This window comes from Xenopus tropicalis, chromosome 2, assembly GCF_000004195.4.
Source record: "Xenopus tropicalis strain Nigerian chromosome 2, UCB_Xtro_10.0, whole genome shotgun sequence".
Lineage (NCBI taxonomy): Eukaryota > Metazoa > Chordata > Amphibia > Anura > Pipidae > Xenopus > Xenopus tropicalis.
Window position 1 is genome coordinate 79532618 of NC_030678.2, and position 26398 is coordinate 79559015.

General features: G+C 38.8%; 1 protein-coding gene across 2 annotated transcripts; it reads left to right on the plus strand.

The window, feature by feature from the left end:
• Positions 1–502: 502 nt before the first annotated feature.
• Positions 503–25743, plus strand: maneal (mannosidase, endo-alpha-like). Of its 2 annotated transcripts, none has more exons than XM_012956294.3 (5): positions 503–1017; positions 10840–11390; positions 18024–18133; positions 19304–19380; positions 24337–25741. In XM_012956294.3, exons 2-5 carry the CDS (start codon positions 10913–10915, stop codon positions 24971–24973), a joined length of 1302 nt encoding a protein of 433 aa, XP_012811748.1. In that variant the 5' UTR covers positions 503–1017; positions 10840–10912; the 3' UTR covers positions 24974–25741.
• Positions 25744–26398: the final 655 nt, after the last annotated feature.

Genomic DNA, 26398 nt, shown 5'->3' on the forward strand with positions numbered 1-26398 from the left:
CAAATTAAAGAGCTATATAATAAAAACAACAGAGTGCAGTGTGTGAGAAATCACTGCAGACCTGCTATCTCTGTTTATGGAGTCTGTTAAAGAACTCTTGGTATTTCAGACTGCCAATTTTTTGTATGATTTCTGTATTATAAATGTTAAATCCACATTCCATTGTATTTATGCCAAATAAAATTGTTTACCCAAACTGACCAGGGTCACATTTACCCTGCATGGCAATGAAGCAGTTAAACAGCTGTGATGCAAATCTGCCTTCTGTTCACACTGCAGTCTGCTTCTGCTTGGGATGTTCCATTAAGCATCAGGAGGGGGTGGACACACAGCATTGATGCTTTGTCTGCATTTCTTGATACAGCAAGCCGTCACAATTTTGATGTATATAATATGCACATTCCAAGCTTACAGCAGTACATAGCTGCCATATTCCTGTGCATACAATAAACAGCTCTATTTAGATATGCACCTGTTGATGCACCCCGTCCTGTAATAATGGTTTCAACCCAACATTGCTTTTGTGCATGCATTGTGCTGGATGGAGAGTAGGATCTTTGTAGAATTGCCATGGGGTTCGGCAGGGCCAGCAACAGATAATCGAAGGCACTGAGTGTTATCCTCTATGGGCAGTGATTCTGCACTTTGAACGCCCCTGCTCTGCGCTTAGTAAGGATACAGAGTGGTCCTTACAGCCCCACCTACTGCCACAGGATGCAGCATCATCCTCAGCACTGAGATTCAGAGGCAGATGATCCTTGTATAGAAAGCTAACTGGAGAATCTTACATTTTTATTTAGGCATAGCTGCAGCTGAAACATTAGAAAACCCAATTCTCCATGAGATGATCAGTAGTATAGCAGCCTATACCAGGATGCAAAGTAGGAAATAGCAGTGGAGGCATAGCTGTGGCCAGATGTATAGTATCATGCTGATTTAATGGACAGCCTGCACAGGACATGATGAAGACCCTATACAACTTAATGGGTAAGAACACAAAGATCCCAGAGTTTTAAGGTAAATATTGTTCATTAACCCTGGTACAACAAATAGATATATATGGATATAAAAAATTATGTAATGTGGATTATGCAACATATAGATTTAATTTCATGTAGAATACTTATTTTTAGTTGTAATCATCATGTGTTTCATTTGTACCAAACCTATATTTACTAATACAAGTAGAAAGTATTTTATGCAGGTTGTACCATGGTGAAATGCAAAAACTCTCGAAAAGTGAACTTCCCAACTCAGGGATGTTTAAATACTGCTTAAAGAAAGCTGTTTCCATCAGATGATTCACATATTTGGAGTTATATGTTACAGTGGGTTTAAATTCCCTTTCTAAGCAAATTTTTATTCACAAGGACCTTTTGGTATGCCTGGTATGTGCAATCTGTTCTCTGAGGCAAGAGAGTATACTAATGTTGGAAGGCAAAAATAAAGCTGGCCATACACTGAAGGAACCGCTCATTTGGCAAGCTTGCCAAACAAGCGATCTTTCCTTGATGTGGTGGGTCATATTGGGCTGATTTGATTGTTTAGCCCTCAGGCCAAACAATCAGATCACAGTGACAGGAATTGCAAGCCATCAACGAGCTGCTGCGGCCCTCACCCCGACAAGATTTTTAAACCTGCCCTGATATCTGTCCCATTTTCAGACAGATAGCTGTAGGGCAGGCCCATCTGAGGGTCCCATATACGGAAAGATAAGCTGCCAGTCTGTAGGTGCTGAATTGGGGGCTTAAATCTGCCTGTGTATGGCTACCTTTAGATTCATGTTGGTAGTTATTAACTTTGGTACATACACAACTGCAAGAAGATCAATGCATGCAGCAAACATCTACAACTTCTGTCACTCATGATTAGTATAAACTCTACAAATGATTGCTGATTTATAAAAAGAGGTTCTAATTTGCACTGGTGTAGTTGCTAATAGCAACCAATGAATATTATGTTTTAAACAGTTTACTACCACTTACAAAATGAAAACATAGGCCTGAATGGTTGTTCCTAAAAACTGCAATTAACCTAATTAAAACTAGCGTTAGGAAATAGACCTATTGATGTTCATTCAGCTTATGAGCAAAATAACTATAACAAAACACTCTCCGAGCACAGCCAAAGCCACTAATGAATACCTCATTTGTCATGAATGATGATGCATATTATTACAAACAGTTAAATGCTTTATGAGTAATTATTATTTATATTACTATGTATAATTTAAACATAGTTTTTAATATAGCATAATTACATGTGTACAGTATGGTGAAATGTATGTATATCAAATATAGCAAATTACATGAAAATATTTCCATAAAATGTAGTCTTAAATTTGAGGAGTATTTATGTTATTGCTGATACTTGGAGCATAGTTATGTTGCATGGTTCATATTTTAAAGGGTCTAATAGTTCCACTTTTGAAAAGCACCAGGCACCTATAGATAAATGTGATAAAAGGTCCAAAGTTTGCTGCTGGTCTAATCACCTTTAGCAACCAACCAGCATTTACTGGTCACCTGTTTAAAAGCAAACATCTTGTTGGTTGCTATAGGTTAATGCATGTGGGCAAACTTAGAACCTTTTTTTTAAATATATGGGCTAGAATAGAAAAAATATTTTCCTAAAATATGATTAATAGAAGTTACTGAGTTGTTCAATAAAGATTTAGAGGTATAAGGCAGCAAGCTTTCTTATATTTTACAGTTTTATTATTTGTCACCAAAGTTTCAAGGGGTGTAAGATAAGTGACATCACAAAGCATCATTTTAAAGTACAGGTATAGGACCCGTTATCCAGAATGCTCGGGACCAAGGGTATTCCGGTTAAGGGGTCTTTCCGTAATTTGGATCTTCATACCTTAAGTCTACTAAAAAATCAATAAAACATTAATTAAATCCAATAGGATTGTTTTGCATCCAATAAAGATTAATTATATCTTAGTTAGGATTTAATATAAGGTACAGTTTTATTATTACAGAGAAAAAGGAAATCAATTTTAAAAATCCTAATTATTTGATTATAATGGAGTCTATGGGAGACAGGCTTTCCGTAATTCGGAGCTTTCTGGATAATGGGTTTCCGGATAAGGGGTCCGATACCTGTATATATTTTACAGTTTTTTGGGGATTTTGCTCAGCATTAGACTGTTGTGCCAAGAATCTCCCTGTGTGTCCCAGCCATGGACAAGTTCCATGTACTCTTCTTATTTCCAGGCCCTGATTTGCGGAAAGGCCACAAAGGCCCGGTCCTAGGGCGGCACAAATTGGGGGGCGGCATGCCACCCCACCGCACCAAAATATTAAAGTTTTTCTTGCATACGGAGCAATGGGGACCTCTCCCCCACTGCTCTGTATGCGATTGTAAAGACCCGCGGGGGGGGGGGGGCGCGACGGACAGGGGGCGGCCTCGGGGCGCCCGGCTTACAACTCCGACCCTGCTTATTTCCAGCACAGTTTTTAACACTTATAACATTATGCATTATTTACATTTCAAGCACAGGCTTTAACTGAGTGGGGCATGGATTTCAAGTTCGCTGGTGGCGGTAAATCCTAAGCAGCCCAGTCCAACACTGATTTTTCACATTATAAGAAGATCACCTTGCTCAAGGAACTTTATCAGGATATTTTACAAATCAGTAAGGAAATTTGCTAAAATAATTATGCCAGCAGTCTCTGGTTTTATATACAGTAGTAAAACTACTTGGCAATTTCTACCATTTTCATAATGTCTAAGACAATGTACAGTATTCCCTGCTGTGTGTCTACCAAAACTATATAGCATTTTCTATAGTTTAACTACTGTGGCTTTAATTGCAAGCTTTCATGTTTTTATATGTTGTGGTCCAACCATATTCTTTTACTCAGAAGTATTGCCAGGGCAACTTCGTTGTGGAAAAGCCCAGGGAATTATATCTAATAATGGGATCCTGTTTATAAGTATAGGATTAAGATTAAATGGCTATCCCCTTTTTTGTATCCAACAGCAAACAATATTTACATGATACAATGGTACACAGTGTTGCAAGGGATAGATTATACTGATATGTTAATCAATAATTCCCAGTATCCTTGCAGTTATTGTAATAGTATCCTCCAGTATCTTTGCATTTTCCCTGCAGGCACATGGTCTCAATTAATCCTGCGTGCAGCAGTGCACACTGACAATAATCCACACTATATTTTAAATTTGCCCAATGGCGCATGTGGCTTTTAGACTCCTATGGTGTTCTCTAAGGGATATTCTCGTAAATACTTCACCATTTATCTCTGCTTTCTATTCAGAAATTTGAAAAATTCTGCAAATGCAGAAGAAGAATGAAGACATAGTCATGAAGTCATAGTTTTCTTTGAATGCAGACTTCCATTGTACTCAATAACTATTTATAGTTAATATCTGCTTTGATGAAGTGTCAGTTCAAGAGAAAGAGCAGACACTGCTGACATGGGCATAAAGTGGCTAATTTAATACCCTGTGTTTGTAAATGAGCCCTTTTATGCCCATGTCAGCAATATCCAGTAAAGCAACTATTCTATATCTTACCCACATATGACCAGTGTGTGTTAATATTCATAGAAGGACTAATTTACTAACATAGCTGATTACCTGTGTTTGCCTATAGCAACCAATCAGCAACTAGCTTTAAAAAGTCTTCCAAAAGTTAAAAAATAAAAGCAAAGACCTAATTGGTTTCTATGGGTAACCAGAACATATGTGTACAAGTCAGTCCCTGAATAATCAAAATGAAACTAGAATACTGCACTGCACTGTGCTCGTAGTCTGCCATTGCCTTTATTTTACACAATAATGAAAGAAGCCCTTATATTGATTTTGCTTGTTTCCTCTAAATGATTTTTCTTGCTGAGTGGAAAGCTCTCTATAGATTGCTGAGTGTGTTACATATACTGGAAACAATGGTTGTTTTGTGTACCATGACAATGACTTGTGAATAAACAGTAGGCAACATGTAGCTATTTGCACTGGAAATACTAAGTACAGCATTGGCTGAAGATTTTGTGGTGGAAGTCTATCCTGAAGAGTTGCATGTTGATGCTATGCATGGGATGATGTAGTGGCCTAATGAGAAATTATTGGTCTTAGCTAAAATGATAATTTGCAAACATATATGCAGAAGTGTGTCCCCTCAGCACACATTATTTATTATAATACAGATGTTTCAGTTAGTCATGTGACAATAATTATCTCACTAAGCACTGATTATACATGATGACATCACTAAGCACTGTTTATAGGGATATAATTTACAGGGTATATATATATATATATATAGCTATGGGCAGTGTCAGCACTCACAGGATTTCCCTGACGAAGGTTCCAGTAGGGAACTGAAACGTAGGACTAATAAATCTCACCTCATATCATCACCTTTGTTTTTTTGTCCTTTTAAATCGTTTATGAAATCCTGTGAGTGCTGACACTGCGCATAGCTATATGAGTTCCTCAGCTCTGGCACGCAGGTATTGCTATGAGTTTTTTGGTGTGCTCTCCAACCTATGTTCTACATATATATATATAGCATAGGTTGTCAGCACTCATAGGTTTTTCAAAATAGAGCACAAAGGCAAAACAAAAATCAAAATTCAAGCGGTGAAGTTTATTAGATCTGACATTTCAGTCCTATACTGGGACTTTCGTCAGCGTACAGCACAGCGTTTTAAAGGCGTAATTTGGTGCCAACAGAGCGTGTTGCTTAGTGGCAAGTACAGTATACAATACAGTATACGTGAGTAAATAAACAAAAAAAGTAAAAAACAGAAAGGAGGGACTGTGTCAAGCGTATAAAGGGTGTCATTATTGTGCCTACTCAGTGCAACCCTTCCGAGACTGCTACCCACAAGTAGGATCACGCTTGCATTGTTTATATGGCTAACATGGGACATCCCCTGTGTAACCGGGGCTCAGCACAGCAGGGACGGCAGATCATATAATGCTCGTTGCCAAGTAGTAGTGGGCCATGGAAACACCGCACCTTGAACAGACAAAGAACTCCTTATAGTTAGTGCACTTACCCAAGGCAGGGTATTCTAGCGGCCCCCTGACCCGGACTCCAATGGTTGCACACACTTAGGGGCTGATTTACTAACCCACGAATCCGACCCGAATTGGAAAAGTTCCGACTTGAAAACGAATATTTTGCGACTTTTTCGTATGTTTTGCGATTTTTTCGGATTCTGCGCAACTTTTCGCGTAAGTTTTAACGCTACGCAAAATGCGCAACTTTTTACGCAACTTTCGTAATGGATAGGAAAACTCGCGTTTTTACGCAAAAATCGTATTGGATCCGAAAAATTCGTACAGAATCCGAAAAAATCGCAAAACATACGATGCGGTGTGCTACCATAGTATGGATGTACGTCCCGTACGAACGAGTAGTTCTTGCAGTAGTTATACGCTTGCAAGAAATATATACACCTGGTAACATCATCAGAACAGCCTTAAATACAAAGTAACAAGTACAGCTGGCATAATGTAACAAAAGAGACACATTTTAGATAAAGCAACACAGAGGAAGTGTTTCATTGAGTCCCCTGGGAGTCACACAGTCTAATTTGTAAATCCATCTGGCCTTTTTTTGGAGGAGTGCCTGATAACCAATCATTGGTTTATTAGAGAGATGCAGGGACAGCGTCAGCCTGGCTAATTATGGGCCAATTTTTCTGAATGCTTTTGGACAAAAAAAGTGATGTGGAACTGTACGTAGTGGTGGAAATCAAAGGGGTAGTCAGGTTCTCATCGGTACTTTTCTTCAAAATCAGGTCATCCTGTGTGGCAAGCATCACCCCCCAGCCACCATCAGAGGGATTCTACTATTTTGAAAAACCTATGAGTGCTGACAACCTATGGTATATTTGACTTTACGCTCTTGCACCTAGGTATCGCATTATTATGGTGTGCTCCCCACTCTGGTCTTTCTCTCTTTCTATATATATATATATATATATATATCGTAAACTTGCGGGATCAGTTTCATCCCCTGGGAAAAGAGTAACAGACAGTTACATCCCCTGGGAACAGAGTAAATGCTTCATAAATATACATGCAGTTTATCATCTTAATTTAACCTGTGTGGTGCCAGAGTGTTAAGCCTATGTGTCCACCACACTTCACGCCTCCTTAGAATCTGTTCCCTATCACCTCCCCTTCTAAGTGTGGGGACTATCTCCAAGACCATGAACTTAAGTTGATTCTTATTATGCCCATGTTTCATATAATGTCTTGATACAGGCAATTTCATATTACCCTTCCTCATAGTGGAGCAGTATTTGGAAATATGCATCTTGATCTGCAGAGTGGTCTCCCCCACATATAGGAGACCCCACCGACAGATCAAGATGTATGCCACAAAGTTTGTCAAACAAGTTTGGTACTCCCTAATATAGGGGGGGCATTTGTTCCCTGTCGCAGTTCCGCAAGAAGATAGGGAGGATTCATCCCCCAGTATATCTGGATGTATTGGTGTTGAATGTTTCAAGTTTATAAGGTATATTACTTAATTCACAGTAATACAACTATGTCTACTACTTAAAATGTGGCCCTTGGTGTTCTGGCTTAATGATCTGTTAATAAGTCCAGATAAGCACCAGGAGAACCACATAAATACTGAAGTAAAAAATGTTTGACGCACACGTGGTTCTTTTTAGTCCCTCATAGCTTCATTTGCGCATGCAAATTAGGATTTGGATTCGGTTCGGTATTCAGCCAAATCTTTCACCCGAATCCCAAAATAGTGTATTCTGTGCATCCCTAAAAATAACAGTATTTGTTTTTCTATTGCAAGCAACAGTTTGTTAACATTACATTGCAAATTGCTAACACTGGAATCAGCCAGATAAAGCATGTGAATCTGGCAGCGGCTCACAGTATGAGTGTGATTATTGCTAGAAAAAAAAGTTGGGTTGAGGAACTCACAAAACAAATCATTAAATGTATTTACAATGTAATGAGACAAATAATAATGACTATTTGTGAAATAGATTTATTAAAGAAATAATAAAACATGGGAAAACATGTTGTTTTTTCAAAACACATCAGTTAATAGAGCTTTTTCCTGCAGAATCTGCATTGAAATCTGTTTTTCAAAAACACAATCAGATTTTTTTAAATTTAATTTGAGAAATTTCACATGAAGCTAGCCATATTCTTAATTTTCCAGGGTGCCACAGCCATGTGGCCTGTGCTCTGATAAACTTCAGTCACACTTTACAGCTGAGCTGCAAGTTGGAGTGATATCACCCCCCTCCCAGCAGCAGAGCAGTGGGAAGGTAGCAAGATAGCAGCTCCCAGTAAATATCAGAATAGCACTCAGTAGTAAGAAACCCAAGTCCGACTTGGGACTTCTCCAGTTACATGGGAGTAGGAGAAGCAATAGGTTACCTGAAAGCAGTTCTAATGTGTAGCGCTGGCTCTTTCTGAAAGCTCAGACTCAGGCACAATGCACTGAGATGGCGCCTATACACCAATATTACAGCTAAAAAAATACATTTGTTGGTTCAAGAATAAAATGTAAACAGTGTGATTTAGAAATAAAAAGTCCACCATAAAAACCATGACAGTATCCCTTTAAACATCCACTATTGATATACAGATTGTCTGTAGTTTTGACAATTTCCCTTTAATAAGCAGGAATTTAAAGCAAAAATGTTTAAAAACAGTATACATTATTAGAAATCAAGCAAGATAAAATTAGATTCAGAATGTCTATGCTGGACATACATTTGATAAAAATAATTCAGTTACCATAGAAATAATCTCAGTCTTGTAGATGTGCTTAGAAACGTAATAAAAAAAAATACATTTTTAATAGAAATGTAGACAGAACCCATTCCAGTTCTGTGGCAGCAACAGATACTTTAATTGGGGGAAGCCAGTGGAAAAGGGGTGTTGTACTGTTGTTGCACAAATAAGCCCTAGCTACTTTAAAATAAATCCCACCAAGTTTTAAAAACAAAATACAAGATACACCCTCCTTAAAGTGTGCAACCAAAAGGGAATAATACAGAAGCAAAGGCAAAACTTGCTCCATGCCCTGGGTCTGCAATGACTAGGTATTACGCCGCACTTCACACAACCCCCTATAGATATGCTGCAGGCAAAACAATATTTAAATGCATAAACGAAAATAAAACATCTCCTACAAATAATCCCATTATGCTTGCCCTTTATTTTGAGAAAAAAATTATACTCTCACTTTAACTCTTTTTTGCATTAAAATACAAAATAACTTGCAGGCAGGATGGGTATTGTCATATTTAGGGAGTACTCGGTTAAAGTGACTATATTCTTTCATTGAGAATAAAGGCTATGTGGTACCTTTTTGAAAAATTCAGTGAAATTGAATATCGTTAGTGGAATTGTAGCCTTAAAGCTGAAATATAAACCTTTAAACAGATGATCTGTTTGAACAAGGAGTTGTAAGGATTGGGTATCTTTTAGAGTGTGCTTTCACTTAAAAAGCACCATTCAAGCTCTATGTGTAATATACAGGTTTTTAGAAGTAGATTATGAAGCCAAAGGGAGCTTGTAGCTCTGTACACAACTCTTGCTTGATTTCATTCTGCTCTGGTCATTAGACAGGAGAATGTCTAAAAGTGAACAGCGGTGGAAAGAACACTGCTGAGGTAGGTTAAATCCTGACAATGTTTCATATAGCTGGCTGTCTTTTTATTAAGATGAGCTAGAGATTATTTGCTGAAATAGGATTCCTCCCTGTTATTTATTATGTGTAATTTTTAATGCATTATGCATTTATTTTTATTGTGATGGTGACTGTGGATTCATACTAAAACAGGGGTATGTATATATTAGAAGCAGAAAAATACCACTTGTCTGCCTTTTCTGTCCTACTTTAAATGTTTTTTCCGCTAATATACAGAACTTTGCAAGGTGATATGCTTTTTTACTAAAATAATAATACATTTTCTCTTAAATTTCTTCCAAATATTTTTTTCTATGTTAATAACATTTTCATTATTGTATGAGCAGTTATATCACTATGCCTCTGAATGGGATGAAAACTTGTTGAAGTTTTTTAAACAGAAGATTCCTACTGTGATGGAAACTTCTGAAATATGTAAAAGTTGTAAATATATTTGAAAAATGGCATTCATTGCTGGAGTCAGTGTTTCATATATTACTGGATCCACTATCATGAAATGCTTGGGCCACTGTCATAAAACATTGGGGTCGTGTGTTATGAAATTCTGGAGCCACTGTATCATATATTGGTGGGTTTATTGTGTGTTAAAATGCTAGGGTCACCATTTCAGAATGCTGAGGCTCTTTCCTGAAATGCTAGAAACAATGTAAATTAGAATGGTGGGTTCCACAGTTTCTTAAAATACTACAAATATACACACTCACACACACAAAAATGTAAGCATATACATATGCACATAAATAAAGCATACAGTATGCAGAGAAATATGACAAAAGTGCTCTATATATGGGCATACATCACACATACATATACACCCACACAAATATCCTGAGCTGCCATGGCTTGCCTAAGAAGAACAAGTTATTCTAAAGCGCAATAGCTATTTAGTAAGAGTTTGATTATCCATATAGGCTTGCCTCATGTCTGGTTTCCACCCAGACAGTCTGGTTTTGGCAGGTGCTGTCTTGTTCTGAAAGCTTTTTTATTTTATAATAGAAGAATATAGTCAGGAGGGATTCTAAGCAGTAGAAATATGTGATAAACAGAGAGTATATTTATTATCTAGTAAATAGATTGATGTTTTTATTGTTTATGTTGGTGAATAAATAACCAATGCACAGAAAATGATGACATCTACTAACTATTGATAATATCAGTTTACAGGTGTTCCCCTTGATTATATGAATACAGACATTGTGCTCAAATCAACATAATAATCAACTGGAATTTATGATGGCAAGGCTTCGTCGGAAGGCATGCATTGCTCTTTTTCTCTTTACTCTATTTATTTTTGGAACCATGATGGGCTTGAGAACTTTGAAGCCTTCTGATGGATTTTCTGACTTAGCACCTGGTCTGGAGCTTATGCCATTTGCTGAACAGCCTGAAAAACGTTCTGCTTCTAGTGAAGTTATCTCCCACCCCCAGGGAACTGTAAACCCACAAGACCACACTAATGTGTACAATGACATCCACATTTTCTACTATATGTGGTATGGCAACCCCAAGTTTGATGGAAATTACATTCACTGGGACCATGTTATGGTACCTCATTGGGACCCAAAGATATCTGCAAGTTACCCAAAGGGCAGGCACAGCCCCCCAGAAGACATTGGCTCTAGCTTCTACCCAGAGTTAGGGCCCTACAGTTCCAAAGATCCAGAGGTTTTGGAAGAACATATGAGACAGCTAAGAGCAGCAGCTATAGGTGAGTACATTTCTGATGCCATTTTATAAATTAAATCCTATTAAAAGGCATGCTTAGCATGCTACCACAAATGTCTTTCAGTATTTTGGGCCTTGCAGACATTTGCAAAACTTGTGATACCTTCACATTAATCCTATTGAGAACTACATACAAGAGACAGAGCACCTACAATATTCCTATAGGTATATAATCCATCTGCTGGAATCAGAACATATACAAAAATATACATATATAAACTTGCAGGCCCACATAATGACACTTGTGACCAGGTCGTTCCTCCAATGTTTTGAAAAAGAAACTATCTTCCTGTTTTGATAAAAATGCATAACATACATATTGTGGCCAAATGTTTTAGGAAGGGATTTAATTTAAAGTACATTTAGTGATGTTTTGCATAATGCATAGTCTTGACAGAAAGCTGGATATTTACACATATGTAATATAAGTGTTCAATCACTATTTCTAAATATCATTGCTACCAAAAGCAATGTCTGTTTATCCCTTTCTGTTCTCTGTTTGAAAACAACGTAACACGAGTCAGTTCTCTTCTAGGTATTTTACTGAGCTTTAATCAGCTGCGTGCAACATTATTTCAAGAGTCAGAGCCAGGAATGCACAGAATGTAAACAACTTGATAGATACTGCTTTCCATAAAGATTAAATTTACAAATAACTTTAAAATCACTGACAATTTGTAATTAACTTATATTAAAGATTTGCTTAGGTTAAGGGCAAATGGGGCGGATAAGCACAGGCTGAGAATCCGCCCCTACACTTAAAAATTTTCTAGTTATGCCTGCAGCTGGGCAGATCCAATGCTTCCGGCAAAGATTTTTTGAATGCCCTTGCCCTTAGTGTTACATTTTTTTTTCTCTATGTTTTTTTGGGCAGATTTATCAAAAGATGGAAAAAAAACATTCTTTCGTATTTTATCACTAGTGAAAATGATTTGTCCATAAGATTTCCTTTCTGTAAATGATGTAAAAAGTGTTTCTGATTTTTTCCATTCTAAGGGACCAATTTATCAAAATTAGGATTTGCAATTTTTGTTTACACAAGAATATTCTTAAAAACAGCAAATAGTTGGAAAAAAAAATCCTCAAAAAGTCACCAGAAGAAACTCAAATGAAAGCTGATAAGGGCAGGGGTACATGGGGAGATTAGTGGTGCCGCGACAAATCTCCGTTGTCACGGGCGACTAATCTCCCTGCAATGCCACTAGTAGGATGGCATACACATCGCTTCAATGTCCTGCAGTAGTCCGAAGTTGTCTTCAGAGGAAACTGCGGGTGTCTGCGGGCCATCACAGCAACGCGTATGCCATCCCACCTGTGATTTACATTGTAGCCGGTGGGACGGCATTGCGGGGGATTAGTCCCCCTGCCCTTAGGTTCAATAGGAGTCAACTAGAATTGTCTCTAACAACTTTATTTACTTATTTTCCCAGTTCTTAAAACATTTGAATTTTTTAGCTTCTTTGAAAATAAATGGAACAATTTTTCAGACAAAACACACAAGGGAATATTCTGTCATGTTTTTTCTGAAATAAGCTAACATTAGCACAAGTTGCACAAGTTTTTTGCGGTTATTTTTTCATGTCTGTGTTTTTTATTTTCACAAACTTGAATTTTAATAAATCTGCCCCTTAATGCAGACAAACACAGGCCACTAAAAGCTGCTGACACTGCATTGACGGGCTTGCCTGACCAATATCTGGCTGAAAATCATTTAGATATCAATTGAGCAGGTTTGATTTTCCCATATACAGTCATGGCCGAAATCGTTGGCACCCCAGAAATTTTTCGAGAAAATCAAGTATTTCTCACAGAAAAGTATTGCAGTAACACATGTTTTGCTATACTCATGTTTATTCCCTTTGTGTGTATTGGAACAGAACAAAAAATTGAGGAAAAAAAGCAAATTGGACATAATGTCACACAAAACTCCAAAAATGGGCTGGACAAAATTATTGGCACCCTTAACTTAATATTTGGTTGCACACCCTTTGGAAAAAATAACTGAAATCAGTCGCTTCCTATAACCATCAATAAGCTTCTTACACCTCTCACCGGGAATTTTGGACCACTCTTCCTTTGCAAACTGCTCCAGGTCTCTCTTATTGGAAGGCGCCTTTTCCCAACAGCAATTTTAAGATCTCTCCACAGATGTTCAATGGGATTTAGATCTGGACTCATTGCTGGCCACTTCAGAACTCTCCAGCGCTTTGTTGCCATCCATTTCTGGGTGCTTTTTGACGTATGTTTGGGGTCATTGTCCTGCTGGAAGACCCAAGATCTCGGACGCAAACCCAGCTTTCTGACACTGGGCTCTACAGTGCGACCCAAAATCCTTTCGTAATCCTCAGATTTCATGATGCCTTGCACACATTAAAGGCACCCAGTGCCAGAGGCAGCAAAACAACCCCAAAACATAATTGAACCTCCACCATATTTCACTGTAGGTACTGTGTTCTTTTCTTTGTAGGCCTCATTCCGTTTTCAGTAAACAGTAGAATGATGTGCTTTACCAAAAAGCTCTATCTTGGTCTCATCTGTCCACAAGACGTTTCCCTGAAGGATTGTGGCTTACTCAAGAACATTTTGGCAAACTGTAGGCTTTTTTATGTCTCTGTGTCAGCAGTGTGGTCCTCCTGGGTCTCCTGCCATAGTGTTTCATTTCATTTAAATGTTGATGGATAGTTCGCGCTGACACTGATGCTCCCTGAGGCTGCAGGACAGCTTGAATTTCTTTGGAACTTGTTTGGGGCTGCTTATCCACCCTCCGGACTATCCTGCGTTGCAACCTTTCATCAATTTTTCTGTTCCATCCACGCCCAGGAAGATTAGCTACAGCGCCATGGGTTGCAAACTTCTTGATAATGTTGCGCACTGTGGACAAAGGCAAATCTAGATCTCTGGAGATGGACTTGTAACCTTGAGATTGTTGATATTTTTCCACAATTTTGGTTCTCAAGTCCTCAGACAGTTCTCTTCTCCTCTTTCTGTGTCCATGCTTAGTGTGGCACACACAGACACACAATGCAAAGACTAAAGGTGGCCATACACGAGCAGATCCGCTCGCTTGGTGATGTCGCCAAGCGAGCGGATCTTCCCCCGATATCCCCACCTACGGGTGGGCGATATCGGGGACCATTTAGGTAAAAAAAATAATAATCCGATCGTTTGGCCCTGGGGCCAGACGATCGGATTATGTGGGCGGCAATGGGGCAGTCGGATCGGGGACCGCATCAACGAGCCGATGCGGATGCAGATTTTCTAACCTGGCCGATCGAGATCTGGCCAATTTCAGGCCAGATATCGGTCGGCCAGGCCGATCTGCTCTCCCCATACACGGGCCGATTAGCTGCCGAATCGGTGCAAGGGACCGATATCGGCAGCTATAGTCGGCCCGTGTATGGCCACCTTAAGTGAACTTCTCTCCTTTTTATCTGCTTTCAGGTGTGATTTTTATATTGCCCACACCTGTTACTTGCCCCAGGTGAGTTTAAAGGAGCATCACGTTTAAAACAATCTTATTTATCCACAATTTTGAAAGGGTGCCAATAATTTTGTCCAGCCCATTTTTGGAGTTTTGTGTGACATTATGTCCAATTTGCTTTTTTTCCTCCCTTTTTTGTTCTGTTCCAATACACACAAAGGGAATAAACATGTGTATAGCAGCTACTTGTTGTGGCTACTAAAATAGACAATGCTGATCATTTACTGATAATTGTCGCTACGTGTGTTTAGGGGTATATTCTGGTGTTTTGTAGCCGTGACAAGTAGCTGCTACTAAATAGCTCTGTGTGTTTTCACCCTGAAAGGTTTTTGACTGCTCAAACCTGAAAAACATTTTATTGAGGAAAAAAACAAAGGAGACAATGTGGACATGCTTGAGAAATGAGCCAGATAATTCCAATTTTGGCAATTTTAGAAAAATGCTTCAAAATATTGGGGAGAAGTTGCAGAATTGTGTAAAAGTTTCAAGAGTGTACAAAGCCCCTGTAAATAAAAAAATAAATCCAATTTTAAAAAAGCTGCATTAGAGTAAAGCATGGTATTTACAGTAAATGTAACAGATGGTGTCTTGGCAAAAGCACCGGATCATATTTCAGGGCAGTGGAAAAAAGCTGTATTATTAAATGACTTTCGAGCTAAACACCAGGCAGTGCAGGCATTTGGTTCTTCTGCGTGACACAGCTGTGCATAGGGCTTTATTATTTGGCCTGAATTTGTTAATTGCATGGAATGGATTCCATATGATATTCATTTCATGATCTGCAAGAATCATCTGTCGTCAAAATTTATACCCTGCCATAACATATTTTATTTTGAGATAATCTAAAACAACACAGTCACTACTAGAATGAATATAGATTTTTTCTCCTTAAGGGAGCCAAACATACAGGCTTATAACATTCCCAAAAACACTGTGTACTACACTTCTCTTGTGTAGTACATGTGGGGGGGCATTTACTAACCTGCAACTTTTTCCAGTTGGGGTGTTTGATGCGGAAAAAGTTGCAAACATGGAAAACGTTGTGGGGAAAAAAGTCGCAACTTTATTATGTGTTTTATTTTTTAGACAATCCCAAATCCAAAAACTCTCCACCTAAAACCTGTTGCCATGTAGAAATCAATAGCAGATGTCCCTTCCCTGGAATAGTTTTTTTTTTGCCTCAAACTTTTTGAGTTTTTCAGATTTTTGATGCTGGATTTTGTGCAACAATTCAAAAAAGTTGTGGTTATCGGGTGACTTTTTATGGCACATGCTTCTGATTTTTTGATAATTGTCTGACATTTGTGGAAATGAGTTTATTCGTGTTTCCAAAAATAATAATAACAAGATAATATGAGATAAATTTGAGTTTATTTTTGGCAATACGCAATGTAGCGAAAATACGCATAAAAATGCAAGAGTTTGAAAGTCTTTATGCGTATTTCGGCTACATGTGCCTGCACCCGAGCGTATTCCATTCATTCGGGTGCAGGCACATGTAGGAGGCATGGGGCGGTATTTTCAGCAAGCCTCGTCTGGCATTAGCCTTAGTAGAGCTCTATAACCCGTCAGAACATTCTTCTGTTCACCTTTCCCTTAAATGGTATGAAAAGACCTATATAGTTAAAAATGTTGCTAATTTGTGCTTACTAGAGAGAAATACTTGTGCTGACACTGGGATATTGTACAATTGTACTGAAGGGTCAACCCAGCATTTTTTGTTCCTTGCAATCTTACAATAAGCTGACCACACATAGAACTCTGCTTTGAATCAGTGAAGAAATTCACTGCAAATGCAGATGCAGCTGGACAAAACAGTTTTAGGGGCATTAATGGGCTCTTTTGCAGGCTTAGTCCCCATGACAGCAGTACACTGCTCTCTTTGTCCCTAGTATGAAAAATTATTTCTTCTGGGTACCATAAGAGTATATCTCTGTGCTGGCCTGTGCGTCCTCTTTTAACTGGTTCATTCATTTTTGAATAAAGGGGAACTCCATCCAAACAAATGTGACAAATATTAAGAGAACAATGAAGAATTTCAAAAGTCAGTCTGCAAGGTGGGTCATAAATAGGGTTGCTATCTGGCTGGTAATTCACTTGCCTAGCCTGTATATCACTTTCTGGGACTAGGGCAGGTATTTCAAATTTACCAACAATGTAATGTTGCCGTTAAAATTTGTAATTTCCTCTATATCCTAAATGCAACGTCACACTCTCCAGGACCAGGACCTCCCCACAGACCCCAACCCACCCTGACACACCCACTCCCTGCCCCCAGTGACGTCACCACCTCCCTTCCTCAACACAGGCCAGTAAGCTAGGGGGAAAAGTTAGTAACCTTATTCATAAAAGAAAAGGTTAATCAGGAAAATACACATACAAATGTATATATACATTAGATAATTATGGAAAATATTAACAGTTAACCTTTAATGGTGACATAATCCAGCACTGGATCTTTTACTCACAAACTTAATTTCAAAGGATTCCCCAATACAAATTATGTTTACCAATGCTAAATCGTTAATTTCACTGTTATTTAACAGATATTCCAGTGTAGATTTTGCCAGCTGAAATAACATTCTAATGTAACATCAGATGGTTGAATAGTGTTGATCAGGTATTCAGTACTGAACTAAAAGAACTGGAAGGTGGGTGTCCACGCAGAGGAGATAGGGCATGATCCTCTTTCATTAAGGGGGAGATTTATCAAAGTTCAAGTTTGATGTTTTTGTGCTAAGAAATCTTGAATTTGAATTATGTTTCAAAAACGTATATGCCAGGTATTTTATGTGCAAAAAACACAAAAACTCAAATGTAAAAATTTGTCATATAAAAGCTTTCTGAGTTTCTATGGAAGGCAATGGGAGTTGTTCTAGGCAAAGTCAAGCCATATATTCACAGTCAAAGTTTTTTGAGTTTGTAAACTTGAAACTTTTCTGGTATTCAAGTTTTCCTTATTAATAAATAAGCAAGCATTCAATGTGCATGTTTATTCAATTTAGAAAACAAACTTGAAATCTAATGGATAAACCCATAAGTGTTAAAGAATTATTAACATTTAAATGTGTTACATGTGTCTATATCCTTCATATATGTGGTTTACCAATGAATTGCTGTTTTGTCCCACTTTAGGGGTACTTGTACTGTCTTGGTATCCTCCTGGCACAGCTGATGAAAATGGAGAAGCTGTGGAAGACTTAGTTCCCCTTATTTTGGAGGCTGCCCTCAAGCATAACATTAAGGTAATACTTTCTCAACACAAACATTTCTCAAATAATTACACAGTAGGCTACATGGCCAGGGAATATCAAAGTAAATATATATTTTTTGATTCAGCCAGATAAACTTCGGTCTCACTCACTGCTGTGCTGCAAGTTGAAGTGATATCACCCGCCACACATTCTCACCCAGCAGCCGATCAGCAGAACAATGGGAAGGAAGCAAGATAGCAGCTCCCAGTAGATATCAGAATAGCAGATCCAAGTCTGGGAGTAGGAGAAACAATAGGTGTAGCGCTGGCGAATATAGGCAGATAGGGGATGTTCTTTTATCCCATAAAAACAACCAACACACCAGACACCACCCCTTCAGATTAGAGCAGGGGTGGCCAATATGTTGATCGTGGTCCACCAGTCGATCCCCCGTGGATTTCTGGTGGACCGCGCTCAAGCCAGGGATGCAGAAGTGCTCCGTGAATGCGTACGTACGCATTCACGTTGCACTTACGCATTCAGCGTTGGCCCGGTTGATCGCGACCGAAGACAGTTTGGCCACCCCTGGATTAGAGGAATGGAACTTTCATTTGAAGCAGTGTAGGTGGGTTTTTACGGTGAGGGCAGTGAGGTTGGGGAATGCCCTTCCTAGTGATGTTGTGATGGTAGATTATTGTCTTTTAGAATGGCATGGATGAGTTCTTGAACAAGCATAGTATCCAAGGCTACAGTTAGTATTGATGTTGGTAAATACAATTTAGGTAAGTGAGTGTATAGATAGGTCGGTATGGGTTTATATTTGTGTGCTGAAGTTTACTTGGAAGGGTTGAACTTGATGGTCTTTTTTGCAGCCCAACTTAACTATGTTACTATATTTGGCACTGCCCCTTTTTCTGCACCAGCTGTTTTTTTGCATAACAGATGCCACTTAAAAGTGCATTGAATATACCAATGTTTTTGCAGGAGACAAAAGGAGATGTCCATGAATGCAGGACAGCATGCCATTATATAATTTAAATACAACTGCTTTTAGTCACAGTAAAATAATACATTAAAGACAGCACTGACCCACTAAATGCCATTCCACTGGAATCCAATATCCACCTTATGTGATAGCTTCTGAAAGATTCAGAACAGAGCTCAGAGCAAATCTGAGAACTGGCAGCTTTGAAAAGGCTTGTTGTGTTTGTCTCGTTTTAGGTGGCTTTTCATATACAGCCCTACAAAGGGCGAGATGATCGCACGCTGCACGATAACATTAAGTACATCATTGACAAGTAAGTGTTATTTGTAATCCCATGTTGTAAAAATGCTGCATAAAAGGTAATTAATAAAGGTAATTTAATAAATGTCTTAAGTTTACTACTTGTCAAGTAACCCATAACAACCAATGAACAGGCAGCATTTACTGGTTAGCTGTTTGAAAACATCTGAGTTGTTGCTGTGGGTTATAAGATGGCAAGCTTGAGACTTTTCATTACATTGCACTTAGTATAACAACTGTTACATGTTAAGATTTAATCCATAAAGATTGGATTAAAGTTCTATAAATTGTCCCCTAAATTATAAATCATCAACATTCACATGCAATGCCCTGTAATACCATGTTTCAGTTTAAAAGTAAGGCTACTGAGACGCATTTGATTTACTCGTCCAGTCCCGTGCTTAGAGTTTCCTGATTAATGTCCATATATATTTTTTTGTTTTTAGTTTGAAAATGCCCTTTCACTTCTTCTGGGATGTCTAATGGGGCAGATTTAGAATACACAATATTTTTTTTTACTTAAATAAATAAAATCAATTGTTAATTTCAGATTTTATATTCTTGGACCATTTCAGTTCAGAAATAATTTTGGAATCCTTAATCCCTGCTTGCAATTTGCAGTGGGGATTAACAATTCATAGAGGTGTTATCACCCACTACTGCTGCTGAGCTTTAATACCCAACAGGGCAGAGTCTGTGTTAGGTCAAAGCAGTCAAGCGCATTCTGATGAACTAACAAAATGTATTCATTTTGATAAGTGTGTCAGTTTGTTTAAACCCTTTCCTGACTGTCAGTAAAGTATTGATAAGTTTGCCCTTTTTCTTGTTTGGAAACTGGGCACATTTTTTCTCTAAGTTACACATACAGTGGATATAAAAAGTCTACACATCCCTGATAAAATGTCAGGTTCCTGTGCTGTACAAAAATGAGACAAAGATAAATCATTTCAGAACTTTTTCCACCTTTAATGTGACCTATAAACTGTACCACTCAATTGAAAAACAAACTGAAATCTTTTAGGTGGAGGGAAGAAAACCAAAGAAAACTAAAATAATATTGTGTGCATAAGTGTGCACACCCTTAAACTAATAACTTTGTTGAGGCACCTTTTGATTTTATTACAGCACTCAGTGTTTTTGGGTATGAGTCTATCTAAAATGTAGCCTGGCTTGATGGTTTTTTTCGTAAGAAAAGGTTTTCGTCTTGCCACTCTATAGCCCAGACATATGAAGAATACGGGAGATTGTTGTCACATGTACCACACAGCCAGTACTTGCCAGATATTCCTGCAGCTCCTTTAATGTTGCTGTATGCCTCTTGGTATCCTCCCTGACCAGTTTTCTTCTCGTCTTTTCATCAATTTTGGATGGACATCCAATTCTTGGTAATGTCACTGTTGTGCCATATTTTCTCCACTTGATGATGACTGTCTTCACTGTGTTCCATGGTATATCTAATGCCTTGGAAATTCTTTTGTACCCTTTTCCTGACTGATATCTTTTAACAATGAGATCCCTCTGACGCTTTGGAAGCTCTCTGTGGACCATGGATTTTGCTGTGGGATGCAACTAAAAAAATGTCAGGAAAGACCAAATAGAACAGCTGAACTTCATTTGGGGTTAATCAGAGGCACTTTAAATGATGGCAGGTGTATGCTGACTCCTATTTAACATGATTTTGAATGTGATTGCTTAATTCTGAACACAGATACATCCTCAGTTAGAAGAGCGTGTGCACACTTATGCAACCACATTATTTTAGTTTTTTTGGTTTTCTTCCCTCCACCTAAAAGATTTCAGTTTGTTTTTCAATTGAGTGGTACAGTTTATAGGTCACATTAAAGGTAGAAAAAGTTCTAAAATTATTTATCTTTGTCTCATTTTTGTACAGCACAGGAACCTGACATTTTACCAGGGGTGTGTAGACTTTTTATATCCACTGTATGTACAGATATTGTTATATCTAGTATAAATAAATTTGAAGCAACTGTAATCATTGTAGTAGTAATCATTGAAGACGTTTCACTACTCATCCGAGCAGCTTCTTCAGTTCAACTGACTGGTATGGGAAGTCCTCAGCATATATACTCTTCCACTAATCCAATCACAATGGCACTATGTAACTCTTCCACTAATCCAATCACAATGGCACTGTGTAACTCTTCCACTAATCCAATCACAATGGCACTATGTAACTCTTCAGAAAGGTGACATCTGAAACTCACAGAGGTGTGAATGCTGTGGAGTTACTTTGAAAGGATTACCAAAGTATCATGCAACTCTTCAAACAGGTGTTACTTGTTACAGTTGCATGAATGGATGTGTGAAGAGTTCTGAAACTGCCGGGGTACAGATGTTAGAACAGCATTGTATGTAGCAGACAGATGGTGTCGAAGTCCCCCGCCTCTGTTAAGGGATGGTTTCTCCACTTTGACATGAATGGCCTCTTTTACACCTCTTTCAAACCAGCGGTCTTCTTTGTCCAAAATTTGGACATTGCTATTTTCAAAGGAGTGTCCCTTGTCTTTTAGGTGTAGAAAGACAGCAGAGTCCTGGCCTGTAGTGTTTGCCCTCCTATGCTGAGCCATTCGCTTAGAGAGCAGTTGCTTTGCCTCACCAATGTAAAGGTCTGTGCACTCCTCGCTACACTGGACTGCGTATACAACATTGCTTTGTTTTTCCTTTGGTGTTGGATCCTTTGGGTGTACAAGTTTTTGTCTCAGTGTGTTGCTAGGTTTGAAAAACACAGGGATGTGGTGTTTGTTGAAAATTCTCCTGAGTTTCTCCGACACTCCTGCTACATAGGGGATGACTATATTGCGCCTTCTCTCTGCCTCAGGACGGTTATTCCTTTTGGTGTTCCTGTTGGGCTTAGTTGCTCTTGTTTTGACAAAGGCCCAGTCTGGGTAGCCACAAGCTTTCAGTGCTCCTCTGAGATGTTTACATTCCTTGTCCTTGGACTCTGTATCAGTTGTTACACTTTCCGCCCTGTGGTGTAGAGTTCTAATGACACCCAGTTTGTGTTCCAGCGGATGGTGGGAATCGAACAACAGCTATTGATCCGTGTGAGTGGGTTTCCTGTATACTTCTGTTTTCAAGATACCCCCCTCTTGAATGGATATCAAACAGTCCAAAAAAGCAAGTTTGTTCTCATGGACATCCACCTTTGTGAACTTGATGTTGTTGTCCACTGAGTTAATGTGTTCTGAAAAGGCTGCCACTTCGTTGGATCTGATTTTAACCCACGTGTCATCTACATACCTGAACCAGTGACTTGGTGTAGTTCCATTGAATGTGAGTAGGGCCTTCCTTTCCACTTCTTCCATATACAAGTTTGCTACAATGGGAGAAACTGGTGAACCCATTGCACAGCCATGTTTTTGCCTGTAAAATTGGTCCTTGTATTTGAAGTATGTGGTGTTCAGGCACAAATCTAACAATAAACATACTTGGTTGGGACTGAGTTTCGTTCTGCTGCTGAGGGTGTTATCTTTCTGCAGTCGATTTCTTACAGTCTCAGTAACCTCTGTGGTAGGTATACATGTGAACAGTGAAGTGACATCATATGATACCATAGTTTCTTCTGCCTCTAGTTTAACTCCTTGAATCTTGGTGACAAACTCTTTGGCATTTTGGATATGATGCACTGTTTTACCTACCAATGGGGCTAAGATGTTGGCCAAGTATTTTGCAATGCTGTAAGTCACTGAATTGATGCTGCTGACAATAGGCCTGAGTGGTGCTCCATCTTTATGTATCTTGGGGAGTCCATATAAGCATGGTGTAGCTTCTCTGGGGTACAGGCGGTGGTATAAAGCTCGATCAATGGCTTCCTCCTTTTCAAGTTGTTGTAGGCAATCTATCACCTTTTTCTTGTAACGGCTGCTTGGGTCTCTCCTTAAAGGTTCATATGTATTGCTATCACTGAGTAGCGAGGTCATTTTGCAGTGATAGTCAGTTGTGTTTAGCACAACTGTGCATCGCCCTTTATCTGCTGGCAGGATGGTGATGTTCGGGTCCTTACTGAGAGATGTGAGAGCTCTCCTCTCTTGTGTAGTAAGGTTAGAGGGGGGTGCTCTGGCACTTGACAATGCAGCTGACACTTTTAGTCTGAGTTGTTCTGCTTCCTCCGCCTTTATATGGTTGTTATTGATGGCAGATTCTGTGGCTGTGATGAGCTCAACCACTGGGATGTGTTGTGGTGTCACTGCATAGTTTAGCCCCTTGGCTGATAGGTTCTTAACCCATGTATCTTTGGTGTTCTTGGATGTCTCATCTTTCTGCCTCCAGGTTAGTTCTTCTGTCCTCAAACCGCTGCTACGTGACAGTAAGCTGGCGAACTTGCTTATTTGCCTCTCCTTACTCTTAATGTGTTGGGCCATCTGTGCATTTTCAATGAACTGAACCACCCTTTCCAGAGTTACATCAGGTAGCTGTTTTGTCAGACTCTGTTTCAGTTGTTCAATTTTCTGTTTAAGGGCCTCAATGGTGAAGTTGATCTGTCTAACCCGTTCATTTAGTAGATGTTTTTGGGCCTTCTGTAAGATATTGCTGGCTCTGTGACCTTTTACGGTGGAACCCAGGCGTAGGCTACAAGGAGTGAGTCCCTGATGTCTGCATCTGAGATTGAAGCGTAGATGGTTCCGATAGTCTGCGAGTTTTCTTGCTGTTCTTTCATATTCCCGAACCAGTTTTAGAGTAAATGAATGGCAAAATGAATGGCAAATGAATGGTAATATGCTGAGGACTTCCCATACCAGTCAGTTGAACTGAAGAAGCTGCTCGGATGAGTAGTGAAACATCTTCAATGATTACTAAACAAGTCCAGTTGCTTCAAATTTATTTATACTAGATATACCATGACCTGGATGAATGAAAATCTTCATAGACAGATATTGTTATACTTTTATTACAATTTGTTAGATTACTTATTCAATGGCAGGTTGATATTTTTCTTTTTGTTTTCCAGCTTTGGATCCCATCCTGCATTTTACAGGTATAAAACCAGCACCAGCAAAAGCCTGCCACTTTTCTATATTTATGACTCCTACTTGACTCCACCTGAGTCTTGGGCCAACCTCTTGACGCTAACTGGTTCCCACACTGTACGTAACACACCTTATGATGCAGTCTTCATTGGTCTTTTGGTAGAGGAAGGACACAAACATGACATACTCACAGCAGGATACGATGGAATTTACACATATTTTGCCTCAAATGGGTTCTCTTATGGATCTTCCCATCAGAACTGGAAATCCATCAAGAGCTTCTGTGACACAAACAACCTCATGTTTATACCAAGTGTTGGACCAGGCTATATAGATACCAGCATCCGGCCGTGGAACAACCACAACACCAGGAACAGAGTCAATGGGAAATATTTTGAGACTGCCCTTCAGGCCGCTCTTACGGTTCGGCCAGAGATAGTGTCTATAACCTCTTTTAATGAGTGGCACGAAGGGACCCAAATTGAGAAGGCAAAGCCAAAGAAAACGGCGACTCGTCTCTATCTAGACTATACGCCTCACCAGCCTGACTTATACTTGGTCCTCACGAGAAAGTGGGCAGAACATTTCAATAAGGAAAAAGAGCAGTGGCTGATGTAAATGTGTAATATAGCTTCACACTGTACAGGTTTTACCAAGAAAAAACAAAACAGTTCATTAACAAGAAGTTCTTTCTTTGAAAACAAGATCATTTGATGATGATCTGATATAGACTCCACTAATCACAGGAGATTCTGGCATAAGGTGTACCAAAGATGTACGTCATCTAGTACTAACACAAGCTATAAACATAAATTATGCACTATCAAGCCTTTATTCCTTGCAGGTTGTGAGCCTTTCATAGATGTGTAATATTACCTGCAATTATTTTCCACATGGCAAACTGGAGAAAACTATTGGTAGGTTTTACAAATTTATAATATTATACCTGGGCTGACTTTTATTGCATCCAGTAGAGTTCAAATTATAAACAATGTATCATTTTAAACACTGGCTTTTTAAAATCCATAATCTACAGACCACATAAAGTAGAGGGGATTCCAAATTAAATCTGTTTTGTTCTTGAAGCTGAACCTTTCAGAAAACATTCTGTTACATATATGTACAGATTCTATATAGACTCTATAATTTTTTAATTCTTTACAGAAAGCCAAAAGCATGCAGTTATTTTACATGAAAACCTTTTGATTTAAGCCTTCGTGTTATACTCAGAGCTGTTCTCCAAATTACTTTAATTCCTTAATGGAGTTTTTCTGGGGTACAGCTAAAACCTTCCATGACAAATGAGTGGGATTTATGCTGTAAAGTTAACTTTGTTTGAGACCTTTCATTTTTTTTGTAACATTAAAAATAAACTTTGGAAACTATCATATGGCTGGATCATTTAAAAATATATTACAGTACTTTCTATATTAGCACAATGGTTTCAAAAGTAACCATAGCTGCAACAGTTTCCTTTGGGCTATGACTTGACTAGTGCCCAATGATGAAAGCAAGGGCTAACTCTTGGTACAGGGGTATGACATCTCACATTTCCTCCTAATGTGCACAGCAAACATTGGATTTTACATTGTTTTAAAATCACATGGCTTTCATAATGCACCAAAGCACAGCATTTATACTAATAGAACAATTGTGTCCCCTCACCCACTTGTAGATGATCACATAGCTATTCAGTCAGTATATCACAATGCTTCTCCCTGTCACAGAATTACTCCACTGCCTCAAGAACTGTATCTTAATGATTAGTGTAGTAGTGTAGTACTTCTAATGGATAACTCAAAATCTCCTCTTATGTCTACTGCAATTAATCAAACAACAGCTCCTGCAGAGCCCCCTAGACTAGATCATACCGATTCTTCTTACATTCACTCTCAGCGTGTTATCTGTTCCGAGGAAGAATGAAGAAGCTGTGGGATCTATACAGGGAGATTTTTGCACAGTTTGCCTTTGATATTCTTGATAGACTCTGATTTGCATGACATTTCTAACATTACTGAGCTAGATTGCCTTATGCCAAACCTA

Bases quoted from the DNA above. Each gene is read 5' to 3' on its own strand.
- maneal (XM_012956294.3), top strand. From the start codon at position 10,913: ATGATGGCAAGGCTTCGTCGGAAGGCATGCATTGCTCTTTTTCTCTTT. The intron at 11,391-18,023 runs GTGAGTACATTT...GTCCCACTTTAG, and splicing joins GCTAAGAGCAGCAGCTATAG to GGGTACTTGTACTGTCTTGG. The intron at 19,381-24,336 runs GTAAGTGTTATT...TTTGTTTTCCAG, and splicing joins ATTAAGTACATCATTGACAA to CTTTGGATCCCATCCTGCAT.